At 45.4% G+C, this 13,769-nt stretch overlaps 4 protein-coding genes across 4 annotated transcripts; 1 reads left to right on the top strand and 3 right to left on the bottom strand.

The window, feature by feature from the left end:
- Positions 1–19: 19 nt before the first annotated feature.
- On the bottom strand, positions 20–1,945 carry BJ212DRAFT_1549027 (uncharacterized protein; the record flags this gene model as incomplete). The annotated part of the gene is made up of 9 exons (XM_041341891.1): positions 20–594; positions 649–671; positions 821–947; positions 998–1,021; positions 1,067–1,118; positions 1,300–1,400; positions 1,434–1,540; positions 1,627–1,744; positions 1,770–1,945. 9 exons carry the CDS (start codon positions 1,943–1,945, stop codon positions 468–470), a joined length of 855 nt encoding a protein of 284 aa, XP_041186664.1. The 3' UTR covers positions 20–467.
- A 292-nt stretch (positions 1,946–2,237) lies between these two features.
- Positions 2,238–4,500, top strand: BJ212DRAFT_1395287 (amino acid permease/ SLC12A domain-containing protein; the record flags this gene model as incomplete). The annotated part of the gene is made up of 9 exons (XM_041337173.1): positions 2,238–2,359; positions 2,409–2,547; positions 2,600–2,711; positions 2,831–2,975; positions 3,025–3,244; positions 3,295–3,569; positions 3,664–4,025; positions 4,135–4,316; positions 4,404–4,500. The coding sequence occupies 9 exons, from the start codon at positions 2,238–2,240 to the stop codon at positions 4,440–4,442; spliced, it is 1,596 nt and encodes a 531-aa protein (XP_041186663.1). The 3' UTR covers positions 4,443–4,500.
- A 177-nt stretch (positions 4,501–4,677) lies between these two features.
- On the bottom strand, positions 4,678–5,703 carry BJ212DRAFT_1591102 (uncharacterized protein). Its single transcript, XM_041342508.1, has 6 exons — positions 5,690–5,703; positions 5,295–5,635; positions 5,159–5,234; positions 4,996–5,086; positions 4,760–4,963; positions 4,678–4,695 (listed from the first exon to the last, which is right to left on the bottom strand). The coding sequence occupies exons 2-5, from the start codon at positions 5,601–5,603 to the stop codon at positions 4,822–4,824; spliced, it is 618 nt and encodes a 205-aa protein (XP_041186662.1). The 5' UTR covers positions 5,604–5,635; positions 5,690–5,703; the 3' UTR covers positions 4,678–4,695; positions 4,760–4,821.
- Positions 5,704–6,477: 774 nt separating this feature from the next.
- On the bottom strand, positions 6,478–7,140 carry BJ212DRAFT_1486924 (uncharacterized protein; the record flags this gene model as incomplete). The annotated part of the gene is made up of 4 exons (XM_041341191.1): positions 6,478–6,843; positions 6,890–6,941; positions 6,997–7,057; positions 7,107–7,140. The coding sequence occupies 4 exons, from the start codon at positions 7,138–7,140 to the stop codon at positions 6,478–6,480; spliced, it is 513 nt and encodes a 170-aa protein (XP_041186661.1).
- Positions 7,141–13,769: the final 6,629 nt, after the last annotated feature.

Genomic DNA, 13,769 nt, shown 5'->3' with positions numbered 1-13,769 from the left:
ACGGTGCGCTATGGTAGATCCTGAATGTTCATCACACCTTCCGGTATAACATCATCATAAATCTGCAGAGACGCCTAAAATATCCGTTGTGTATGGCATGTAGTGGCAAATAATATATTGATTGAAATCATTCTCTTCCGACTCCCGCTCAAACGTCGATGCCAGGACAACATCAGAAGGAAATGAGGTTGAAAGAACTGTTCGTCCCGAGGGAAGATGACGGTGGGGTTCATTATGTCCATCACGTTTTGCATAGCGTCCACGCAACAGAATTGTAGAAGAAAAAACACATGTAGGTAGCCTGTCCGAGAGGAACATGGACAAGTTTCAACACTGGTTGCTGCTAGATCCCTGAAGTGGTATGCTGAATATCTGTATTCGCTGGTGATTATCGTGCTTGAGTTTCAGGGACAAGTGTGAGTGGTCTGGCGTCGAGGAGCTGTGAATAAGACAAACGTTGGTTGGAGTCACCCGGTCCCGTTGTCCATCTTTAAGAAAAGACATCGAGATGTGGATGGAGCTGTTGAATGAAAATCCATTTGTTCAAATCGCCGAGCAGTACTATTTTTGTATCGAGCCTCGTGCTTTGGGTGCCTGCAATGAAAAAAGGTCAGCTTGTGGAACAAAACTGGGGAGGAGTGCACGGACCATATCAAGTACGCAACAAACACCTATCATCGCGCTACCAAAGTGAGAAATGAGAAAATCGACAGCGTGTTTCTAGGGTGGCTTAGTGCCAGTGATTAGCGAAATGTGGCACTGTCTTACCAGATGTGCCAAAATGCAATATATCCAGGTACTGACTTGACCATATACTTACCGTAGAGTTTGAAGCAATTGACTTGACCTTGACAGCACAAGCGGAGAGAGTGGACTTTGAAGAGCAACCCTTCTTGAAACGCAGCACCGTCAACTGTGAAGATCCCTTCGCATGTGATGACGCTGCGCTTCCAATTTTAGGCAATGGCTCGATTTCATAGCCTTGATGATTTCTTACCTGCCTGAGGTGGTGGACGTCCAGCTAAGAAAAGAGGCGTCACTCCGTACACGGATGATTTGGGCTTACCATTTTTGGAGGGTCCCATAAATGTCGTTATCGTTTGCAACTTGCCTCACGCCTTGCAAACGACAACGACATTTTAGAATTAAGAGCATCCCTGTATGTTCAACCTGCGCTTGTCCTTGCGCACTCGTTTGTACATGTATGTGTAATTTTCTCTCAGCAAATGAATATCCCGGCGCTTACATCAACGTCCGCCACGTCGATATATATACTTATCTGTGCACGTCAGCACATACCCCCACTTGTCTGCGCCCATCTGCGCTTCTTTTCACTCGTGTCTGCAACTATGTTTATGCTTGCCCGTGCTGGCTGCCACTTATTCTTGGCAATGTTGGTCCTATTGGTGGGCGCATGCATCTACATTACTTACAGGTATTTGATGTCAATGTTCACACTCGTTCGCATATGTTGATGTTGACATTTGTGGGTGTTCGTTCGTGTTTCTATTAATTCCTGTTTGTGGTACCCGCCAAAAAACTATACCCGTCAGAGCGGATACGAGTTTTTACTGGATACCAAACCTATAGCTTGATGGTCGAACCTTATTCGAATGCAAAGCTGACCTCCCGAACACGTTCAGCGATGTTCAGTCCAGGGTTCAACCAAACACTGAACCTGCGGTTCGGTTTGGCGTTTCGGAAAATTGTCCAGAGAACCAGACTGAACCGGACTTCGGCAGCACTACCCGGCGGCGGCGATAACATACGTGTAATCAAGGAATCCGACGGGTAGGCTCTCTCTATGTTGAAATGCTATAGGCTCATTGTGTAAACAGTACCAGGAAACCATGTTGTACCTGAAAATGGCTGATCGTGTCACTCCAATCAGATGTGATGCCAGCTGTACAAGATCGTAGAAGCTGTATGGAATGGTAGATGCCATTATGTATACGGTATACCCTTCCAGCAGAATTCTCAGGCCTACCTGAGCAGATTCATGGGAGGAGGAGTGATGAAGCCACCGTTGTAACTATGCGATACCTGACCTGCCAAATTCCGCTCCGTCAATCGGGCATATCACTTGTCAGACGTGGCGAAACTTCGAAATGATCAACGTTTTTCTAACTTAAGGAAGTCACTGCCACGGCCCCCAAATGCTCATATATCTATGAGTCGTGGTTGGGTTCAAGTTTTATCTCTTTCCTCCTACCTCGAGCGAGCGAGCGCTTGCTACAATGGGTGCCGAAAAAATAGACGCTAGCAATGGCGAATTCTCTGACGTCTCAGACCACGATGGAGAGTCTAATCAGCCCCCCCTACAACGTAAACTCAAGAATCGTCACATCGCCATGATCAGGTGTGTTGACTTTTCTTCTTTCTTTTAGTGAATTCTCACTTCTGTCAAGTATTGGTGGTGTCATCGGCACTGGTCTTTTTGTTGGAACCGCAGACTCTCTGATGTATGGGGGCCCCATCGGTCTGTTGCTCGGCTACATGGTCATGGGCACCATCGTCTATTGTGTCATGATCACTTTGGGAGAAATGGTATGCTGCACGTCCCAGACGCAGATCACATACCTGATCTTCGTTTCCGTAGGTTGCTTTCCTGCCTATACCTGGTGGTCATATCAAACTGGCCGAGCGCTTCGTTGACCCTGCATTCTCTTTTGCCATGGGTTGGAATTATTGCTATAGCTGGATGATTACTTGTACATCCCATTCTTCCTCATTCATTTCTCGCAATTACTGACCTCTTACTTTTTAGCACCTAGTACTTGAGTTTAATGTATTTTCTTAGCGCGCCCGCTGACATTGTTTATCGTCCCAGCCGAGATTTCTGCTGCTGCATTATTGATAAACTATTGGAATCATACTGTCAATAACTCGGTATGGGTTGTCATGTGTCTTGTCGTCGTTCTCACCATTAATATGCTCGGTGCTGGCGCTTACGGCGAGGCGGAATTCATCTTCGCGTGTGTTCCGAGTACTATATCTCGATCTCGTATCCTGAGATTACTATAGATCCATCAAGGTCATCACAATAACCGTTCTTATCATTCTCGGTATAGTCATCGATTTGGGAGGTGGCCCAAACCATGACCGTATTGGATTCCGCTACTGGAAAAATCCCGGACCATTCGTTCAGTATAATGGCATCGAAGGTGCCAAAGGACGATTCCTTGGCTGGTGCGCTGTTTTGACGCAGGCTGCTTTCTCGTTCATCGGAACCGAGATTGTTGCTGTATGTTGTATTCTAGGCCTATCAATTCATTGCTCACAAATCTCACCTAGATTGCTGCTGGAGAAGCAAAGAATCCTCGCCGTAACTTGCCCAAAGCCATCCGTCGAGTATACATCCGTATATTGGTTTTTTACATCGGTGGCACACTCGTCATTGGTCTGCTTGTACCATCCAACAACCCATTACTCAAATTGAGCAGTAACACCGCCCGGTCTCCATTCGTTATCGCTGTCGAAATGGCCGGGATTAAATATCTCCCTTCAGTAAGCCGCACATGTCTTTCCTTTTTTACCTCGAAATTTCTCATTGCTACTCAAACTAGATTGTCAATGCTTGTCTGTTGACCTCGGCATGGTCCGCATCATCTAGTGACTTATACACTGCGTCTCGTGCGATTTGTACGTATACTTATCTGGCAGCCAACTCATCGAAATTAACGTACTTGTAGATGGTCTTGCAGCCTCAAGAAATGCTCCGAAGTTCTTCCTTAAAACCACACGCAACGGGTTGCCTTACGTTGCCGTCCTCTTCTGCGCCTCTTTCTCCCTTCTTGCCTTCATGGCTGTGTCCACAAGTGCAGGCTCAGTATTTATCTGGTTTTCCAACATGACAGCCGTAGCTGGCCTTTTGACGTGGTTTGGTATTTCGGTGACGTATGTCCGCTTCTATAAGGGCATGCAGGTCCAAGGCATCGACCGCAAGACGCTCCCTTACTACACAAATCTCCAGCCATACGCAGCGTGGTGGGGAGTCGTTTCAACGATCACCATCTGTTTCGTATGTCAACTTTTCATATCCGCTAATACTGTTTAGACTGACTATTCCTTTATTCTCTAGTTCAGCGGATGGAGCGTCTTCCTCAACGGAAATTGGAGTATTACAACTTTCAGTCACCAACTACTTCCCTCTTATTGCCTGGCCAATCCTGTATGTTGGCGCTCGCTTCTACTATGGCACCAAGCCTGTTGCTGCAGAGGATATGGACTTCAAGAGCGATCTAGCTGAAATTGTGGCGGATACATACGACGAACTTCCACCAAAGAACAAGATGGAAGCATTCTGGCAATGGCTGGTGAGCATAGCTGCTCCACCTTGGCGTTTTTGAGATCACTAACGTCACCTCACTCGTAGATGTAATCATACCTGCAATAATACCTAGAGCTCGTTGATGATCGTCAATTATATCACTTGTTCGTAAGCCTTCAATTATGTAACATACCGTTGCTTGTTGTATGTCACTACCAACTCTACCAATACAAGTCGTGTAAGGCCACGGGCATGGCAGAAACGCACGAGAGAAACTCCAATTGGCGTCTACGCGGGTCACGACGTTGCAAGAAGACATTGCATATTCGTTTCGTATTTTCGGTGTCCATCTCGTAATCTACGACAAGATGAAGCAAATGCACTCGGGCTCTTACAGAAGATCATTGCTCGGTCAGGCGACATTACTGCACTGACTGGGTGAGAAATCAAATCATCCGAGTTCAATAGCTGTCTCCCATCTGACATTACCTCATACAAAAGCCCCTCCATGCCTGCTGTCATCTCTATCCGAGCGATGCAGACATTGGTTTTCATGCTGCGACACACTGTTGCTGTGGAGTGAGTAGTCGGGTCTTCATACCCTCCTTAATAACCTCAGAGCTCCTCGTTTTGCGAACTTCAGACTCCAACTCGCGCTTCCCATCACAGAAGTCAGACAAAGGCATGGACAAACTCAAGAGAGATATTCCTGACATTTAATTCACCTAGCAGTTTTCTGGGTGAGGATGGGAGTTAGTCTCAAGTGGGAGGGTGGCTCCACTGCATTGTTCCCGTCACCAGAATACATGCGAAGCCCTGTATCAAGGCATGCAGAAAAGATACGTATATGATGATTCAATAATTTACATGCGGGAAATGGAGACATACATGTGCGGTCCGCTATTGTGATACCATGTTGTATTATCAACATGCATGCTCCATACACGAGGACGATGAGGATCGTCTATGCAAAAAGCGGAGGCTCATTCTTGCTAGATAGAATAGGGGTTAACAGTGAACTCACAATGAATTGACGAGCAACCGGATCATCCGAGCGTACAATACGCTTATTCACGCCGTTCCATTGGCTCACATCCTGCCACAATTCCTCGAGATCAGGCTTTCCGAGGGTGATTAAGTAAAATTGGGTGAAACAAAACCGAGCGACGGGCTCGGATGGCAGCTTCCACTCGTCAGGAAGATCTAGTGGCTGACTTTCGGTCCTTCCGTAAGGTGCGTAGGCACCAGCTTCCATTGGGTCTTTTGAGATGTCGCCGCCCGAATCGCACGAGCAAGCTGAAATGGTGATGGTGTCTTGATCTCTGTTGCACATGATTTGAGGTCTTATTGAGTTATATAGACGGTCTAGAGGGTAAATTATCGTGAAAGGACGTCAGCGTGCACAGCGGAAATACTTACCTCGGTGGTGCAGATCAAAGTGTGGAGATTCAAAGGAGGGATGGTACGCGAGTATGGTCGCCTCAGTCCCAAAAAGGGAATTATTATTGAAGGGTGACGTAGTTGAAATCTAACTAGGCTTCATGCGAACATAAAACTTCTCCAGCGTGCCGTGTCTGACACGACCTGTACATATCGAAGACTGCGCGCATGACGACCTTCAATACTAGAGCAAGTTGCACAAGTTAGGCCTCAGAAGTATCGAGCTATCGAAATACATTGTGCATAGTATTGTATCCACAAAAGAGAACCCGTTCTTCAATGGCATCGCTGCGTTCTATCACGACGAAGCGGCGACCACAGAAAAACGAGGCCTCAAGTTGTGTCATGACTGCTGGATCCTTGAGCGCGAATTCTGACTGGCTGTATTCGCTAATGGTTATCATGCTGCAGGGATGAATGAGCAATCTGGAGTCGAGTAGCAGTAGACAAGCGAAGACGAACGTTAGCAGGCGTCACCCGGTCCTGTCATTAATGGTAGATCTACTGTGAATGGAAGTCAACTTATGGTTGAGAGCAGAACTAGGAAAGAGTGCACGAACCGTATCAATAATGCAACAACTGGGGTCCTACTTACCCTTGCTTCATCAGGCAAGGAGAGAAGGGATAACATGTTTTTAGGGTTGTGCTTAGTACCAGTATAAGAACTATCGCAGGTAGCAGCCTACCACAACTATCATATCCAGGTACTAAGTTAACCATGTCTTGCATAGGGTTCCTTAACAGCGTCCGAACGACCGAGCTAGGGTTCAGACCTGTAGAGCGCTAGTAAAGAGCAACTCTGCAAGCTGTTCAAAACGCAGCATCCGGTAGGTGATGACGCTGCGACTCCGATTCCAGACACTATCGAAAGGAATATTGAAATATTCTGGGAGAACATCAACAGTGCCCGAACGATCATTTAAATAAGCCAAGGTACGAACCGAGAGAGCGAGGCTTGGAAGAATGTCTCTGCGATCTGCTCGAACCGCAGCGCCGCCAACAGCGAGGATCCCTTGAATGAGTTCCTGGAGATTATTGGAGGCAGTGATGCTAAGATTCCGATGAATGCCCGATATAAGACTGCCAAAGGCAGTAGCATTGGGAAGATTCAATATCGGGAGTACCGCGTAGGTCTGTAACAAGTCCTTCGTAGACTGATTATGCTTATTTTGGTCATACCAGTGGTATTTTTCTCCCGCGCCAGAAGAGGTGAAAGATTAGGAACGCAGAACTACGAAGGATACGCGGTTAGTGCGTGTATTGTGTTATTCGACTAAGGCACGAACCTAGAGTGAAGAGTATCTCTGTGATCTGGTCGAAGTGCAGTGACAGTTACAGGTGGTGGCACTGCGACCCCGATGAACGCCCGATATCGGATGCAGCCCAAAGGAATTACTATTCAGGTTGTGCCCAATATCGGGGGATCGCATAGATCTACGAGTCCCAAGTGACGCATATGTGGCAATGGTGGTGCATGTCTACTGCACCGGGAAGGGTGAAAAACATGGTGTAGAACTGTCAAGGATATGTGATCAGTATGTGCATTGTGTCATCTAACCAAGGTACGAACATAGAGTGAAATGCATCTCTGATCTGCTCGAAGTGCGGCGACACCAACTATAATGATCACTTCAACTCTGGTGAACGTCTGATATCAGGCACTGCCCCAAGGAATAAGCATAAGTAGCAGTGGATACCAGGTGCATTGCATAAGGAAGAGTAAATGTTTAAAGTGCGAGTTTGGACAGCGGCGACGCCACGTTGCCAACTGCAAGGAGCTCTAGAAACAAACATTCGTTCCGAAGATCCTTGCAGGCGATGACGCTGTAGCTCAGATAAACGCGTGATAATATACGTGGCCGTATCCCAATATAAGTTAGAAGTACTGATGACGTACCCTTGTCCAAGTCACAAGTTTGTCCTGCACTGGGAGGGGTAAAAAAAAGTATTTAGCAGAGCCGAGAAGGATAAAGACACATCGAAATAAGTACTTGCGTCGATAACAAATCAGATCAGCTGGTGTTGTATATGGGCAAAATGCGATATGACCTTCAGAGGTACTAGTTCATCGTGATACTCTGATGCCCTGAGACGGGCGTGTCGAGTTGGCGTTGGGAGGAAGAGCATATCAAGCGCCGAGGGATTAGTAGGAAGCTCGAAATGTTATCACTTGATAAATGTGCCTAGCTAGGAGGACGTATGTAGTGAGAAAGGTGGTAAAAACTTCGAGAACACGTCACGGTATTAAGTAACGGGTCCGGCGTAATGTTGAGTGCCCGGGTACTGTCAATTGCTGCCTTCATTCTGAACTTCTGAGCACTACATTGAAGGCAACCTTGGCCAGTTCTGGACATCTCTTGATGCTGACAAATACACTCTACGTATTAGTCACGAGCTGCTTCCTTTTTTTTTTTTGGAGAAGCGAGTTTATTACACAGCAACTGACACCATCTGGCCCTATGTAAATGCTTATAGCAATACTTACTAGTAAGTATTGTCTGAGGAAAAGTGCTCTTATGCACACTTCACATCTGTAGTGTTGCTGTTGAAGTGAGGTGATTTCGAGGTAAGTTCGCTTGGGTTCGAATTTGAGGCAGTTCAATCCACCTCATTCAGAAAAATCAATGAGGTACTTTATCTACATTGGATTTGTCAGTGATCGTTTAGATATGATGTGACAGTGTGATACCTCACAGTAGTACTTGTGTGTGCTCAAATGTATGAAGCTGCAAATGTGTTCAGAAGTCTTCAAGTTGTCACAATCCTGTGTGGTACTGCATGTTTTCACTAACAGAACTCAGCTTCATGTTGTGCTAGTGGGCTGCACCTCTAATGCTGTTACAATAACATCTGCTTGTTTGGCCCCTATTCATTTTCCTCCCTTATGTCCTCACTGGACCCCCCTCCTCTTCAGGTGATTGCCCCTTTTTCCTTTTCTTGATTGTTCTATCTCTTTCTCTTGATCATTCCACCGACCATTCTGTCAGTTGTATCTTATTTTCAGTTTGTCTAATGACTCACTGACCCTATGCCCTTATTGCCCAACTGGTACATCTTACTTACTATGGTATTCTGACTTGTCATGACTCACTATGACTCATGTCCCCTTTACCCTTACCAGTCAACTGGTACTTTCTACTTACTTTGGTATCCTGACTCATTGTGACTCATTCACCCTCTACCCTTACCACTAATACAGCAGACCTGCCCTTATCCCTTCCAACAGTATATATACCCCTTGGGTAGCACTTGTATTCCCTAACTTGAATCTACTTGGTTCATACTGTCTTACCCTTTGAGCCCTAAGCAAGCGCTCCTCTTTCTTAAAGTACCTTCATTGGAGCTCATCATTGCTAACATCCTTAGCCTTTAAAAGAGAATGGTTAATGACTCCACCATTGTAATCATTGATAATCAATTGTAGCCCTCACAGCTAGATTGATTGCTGTGAACTTGAACCATTAAACACTTGCTGGTTGCAGCAGGCTTGGTGTGAGCCCCAATCCAAGTTCTACATTACTCACTCACTTTGTTTGCTTGTTGCAGACTTAGCTTGATCATAACAAATGCTGTCCAATTTGATTCCTTACCACTACCATTGAATGTTGCTGCCTCCTCAGACTGGCAACTGATTTCAGGTGTGCCACCATATAAGTATTGATTGCTCATGAATTCACATTGAAAATGAGTTGGAACAGTGCCCCAAGCCCCAGTACTAGTACTATGGTGCCACAACAGACCACTGCTGCATTCTATTCTCATCAGCCCTATGGACTTGCAAACAGTGCACCAGATACTACTCTTAAAAACTTACAGTATGTCCCATTGCCTGTCACAAATGCCCTGTTGCAGTTGCATGCCTTCACACATCCTCACCCAAGTCATCAAAACTTATACCCTGGCCCTGCAGCAGTTAACTATGGTCTCCAAGTTGCACACCCAGGTCTACAACCTTTCAACAACATCACAGCAGCAACCATTAACCACCTGACCATGCCAACTACTCAGAATCCAGCACCAAATACTACTAGGAAACAGAAGGCTGGTACTGGTACTGGTAGATCCACTGGCACTGCAATGAAGAAATGCAAAGCCAACACAGGTAGCATATCTACATGTGTTGTGTATTGATACTAGTACATAGCTACTTCATATCTATTGAACTACAAGGTACAATCTAGCAAGAATCCAATTGGCTCATCACTTGGTCTGACTTCAATGTACTTTGGTTTGTTCTACCTTGATTTTCAAGGTCATAACAAAGTGATGCTTCATTTCAGTTCACTTTGCCTTGTGGCAACACTACACATCTGTGAAGTAGTGTGGGACTCTAATACTACCTGGTTCTCATGGTCTGTGAGGGCTTGGGTAGTTTGATACCTACTAAAACCTCAGGGTTGGTTACCCAATTGTCTTGGGGGTGTTGATGTTGTGATGAGTCATTGATGGTATCAGACCATGTGTTCCTAACTCTTATTGTCATTTTAGTGTCTCTTCTGGTCTTGTATGCTATTGCTTGGTCTAGCTGTAGTTAATGTTCAATGGTATTCACCCATCATTTCATTATGTGTTCTTCAGTGTGAGTTGTTTCTCATATTACCCTCTCACATCTTAAGGTCCAGATTAGGTAGGCCAATTCAGATAGTAATATTTTCAGGAGGTGCAATGCACCTTTCTTCGATGAGGTGTCTTGCTGATGAGGTGTGTTATCATTTTGTGGTGTGCTCAGGATGGAGATTGATCCACATCCAAGAATTAAGCCTATGTGAGGTATTGGCCAAGGTCTGTGTTTTGTCAGCCATAGTTGCTTAGCTAGGTCCCAAATGATCTTTCTTGCAGGGTCATCGCATTGTGCTAGGATATGCTCCATGGACTCTGTTTTGCCCAGACAGTGTTGGCACATTGCTCTATGTTCATATGTAGGGATCAATGCCCAAAATTTGCCTATTCAATAGGCAGCACTAAGTGTTTTGTAGATGAACATTCGTATTTTTTTAGAGATGTCTTTGTTTCTGCAGTTTTGCCAGATCACAGCATCCATTCCAGGAAGGATGATACCAATTTGACAGCAAATCTAGTGATGTCAAGTAGGGATAGTGTCATTCTCTTATATTTGAGGTGTGTCTTACTCATGATTGCTTTATACGCTAGTTTTTGAGTAATCTTTGTTAGTTTGGCACCCTGGATGTCGATGTTCCTCAACACATAGGTGTTGATGGTGTCTGTGGTTGTTTGGAGTACTCCAGTAAGTGCCAGCTGGTCTGCTTGTTCATTGCCAAGGTGACCATCATGACCTTTAGTCCATTGAAATGTGGTGGGTGCTGGGCATTGTCACAGGTAGTATGTGGTGGCTTGGAATAGATTTGCATTGTCAGTGCCTATCCATCCCACATCTTCCTAATCTTTTAGGTGAGTAGTTAGACCATTTATTACATATTTTGGATCTGTAATGATTTTCAGCAGGGTCATTGGGCTGACTGACTGTAGTGCTACCAGTACTGCTGTGAGTTCACTTATTTGGTTTGAGTGGTTTATACCTGGAATACTAATTGCTTTGTTTAGTGGGTGATTCTCTCCAATCAAGATTCCTCCACTGCAAGCCATGTTCTGCTTGCTGTTGTTGGTACAGGATCCATCAGTATACACAGTGAAGGTTCAACTACTCTGCTGGCTTGCAGAGCAAAAGAAAGAAAGAGGGCTCTCACACTAGGGTGAGAGAAAGGCTACTAACTCTCTAGATGTTGGTTGAAGTGTGCCAGGTGATATGTTCAATCCTTAGGGGAAGCAAGGAAAGCAAATAACCATGAAGTGATGCCAGATCAATTCTAGTGAAGTGTGCTAAAAGCACACAGGGGAATACAGAGCACAAAGTGGCACAAGGTGTGGGAATAAGGCGCATGTGGTGCATGGATGTATAAAGACTGGTAGAAGTTGTGAGGATGTGAACTAAGGCTGCTGAATGGAGACTGATGATGATAGACTTGCTGCTGAGGGCTAGGGTGACGACTAATGCATGCTGGCTGAAGATGATAGATTCTGACTACTAGATGCTAAGTGACATGATGGTGGTTGCTTATTCTAGATGAAAACTTTCCTAGGCAACAGGTAAGCTGTGCCTAGGCACACTCCCAGGGCTCAGAAGTGAATAGGGAGCGCTCTATGTATGTAAATGATGTAAAGTAAGGGTCCATGACAAAATAAGATATCATACGATGCCTAGAAATAGTCTGATAATGAGAATAAACAAGAAGGGACTTACTAGGGGACTAGTTAGATGATGAATGAAGGCTCCAGGATGCTGTGTGACATGAGGCAACTGAGCATGGGAAGAGTGTGCTAAGCATGTGTGCAGGAATGTGTTGTGTAGTGCAGGAAAGTGTCACACTTCTGGTGCATTTTGCAGGATGATCATAGATAGTGAGTCATGTGCTATACCAATCATTGTGAGTGTCATATCCCATATGCCAGACATAGATCCCATCATATTCCCACACATTCTGGACCTATTTCTGGACCCCATATCCAACTCATTCCCAGATCCCCTTCCACTGTGTGCTCCATATCTAAGCAGGATTAGATCTGCTATGGAATTACCCCTGAGCTCTGGACCTCCAGATCTTTACTACTAGCCTGATCCATACACCCACCCTATGCACATTCTGTCCAGCAAGACATCTGGACTACATCCACCACCTCACATATCTTAGTCCTGTTTCCACCCTGCCTTCCAGATCCCCAGATCTCCAGACCTCCAGATATTAACTGTTACTATCTCCAGACCTATTCCCACCCTCTGTCTGAGATCCTGCGCCTATCCCCATTCAGGCATCTCTGCCTTTCTGGTGTGGATAACACAACTTGGCTAGATAGTTGTTAGAATACTTAGCCAATATATGTCTACTAATCCTGCCTAGCTGCTACACTTGCAAGCAAGAACATTTGACCTGAGGGATCTGCTGTCTAGTCAAGTCCAATAATTAGTACTATGCAAAGGGTCAAAAGTCTGAAGGTCAGAGATCAAGTCTGAAGGTATGGGATGAAATCTGATGCACAGGAAATCGGGTCCGCAGGTGCAGAGATGTGGAGATGGCAGGAGAGTAAGGGAAAGGGAGAAAATGTGTCAGGACTAGCTTGGAGATGCTAGGGAACATCAGATGAATGAGTGACACTCATGTTGGGTCAAGGAGAGCGGGTAAACAGGTATATTGGCAAGGGTAACTCTAAGGACAGGTATGTGGTGACCAGTATTGGGGATTTCTCCCTCCTACTAAGTGGTGGTTGTAATTCTGGTTGCCCAACCATATATAACTAGCTATGTGAAAATCCAAAGTCCATAGGTGAAAGCAGTAGCAAAAATGTGGGTCTGATGATATGTAGGTAAAAGGCCATGAGGTACTGCAGCCAGTGGGAATCCATGTCATAACACTGTCTACTCAATCAGTAATAGGAAATAACTGACTATGCACCAGTGGGGTTAAGCAGGACTAGACTGGACATGGTAGGATGAGTGCACAAGATCTCCAAGTGGGTCTGATGTGTCAGAGATGCAGAGATGGCAGGAAAATGTCAGAGATTGGTAGGAGATGTGTGGACTGGCTAGGGATTGCAGAATGGGGTCCTAGCAGGCCAGCCTGAACATGATCGTCACACTGGTTCTTAGTTATCTCTGTCTCTGTCTTGCTGATTGATCCTTGTATGAATCTTCATCTCCAAGTTCATGTAGTTATGTTCTGTCTTACTTACCAATGTGTTTCCACATGCTCGTACATAGCCTTACTCCATTGCTTACTGATCCTCTCGGATATCCTCTAGTATATAACCCCTGTATAACTCCTGTAGAGTCCTCAGTCTGAATATCATCTTAGATCTGTCCTCATCACCTTAGATCTGCCCAATCATCTTCTGGACTTCAGTCCATCTGAGTCTCGTCTTTTTCCATAAGGCCTAGGGATGGTTTCCCTAGGCCAGAATTCTGGACCTTCGGATTTGTCCCCTATGTCTCTGTCCCAAGTCTAGGGATTGCTTCCCTAGGCTGGAGTCTTGCCTTTCCGGCACTTAC

This window comes from Suillus subaureus, assembly GCF_016647635.1.
Source record: "Suillus subaureus strain MN1 chromosome Unknown BJ212scaffold_64, whole genome shotgun sequence".
NCBI classification, from domain to species: domain Eukaryota; kingdom Fungi; phylum Basidiomycota; class Agaricomycetes; order Boletales; family Suillaceae; genus Suillus; species Suillus subaureus.
Note: the sequence above shows the minus strand (reverse complement) of the source record. Positions and strands in the feature narration are given on the sequence as shown.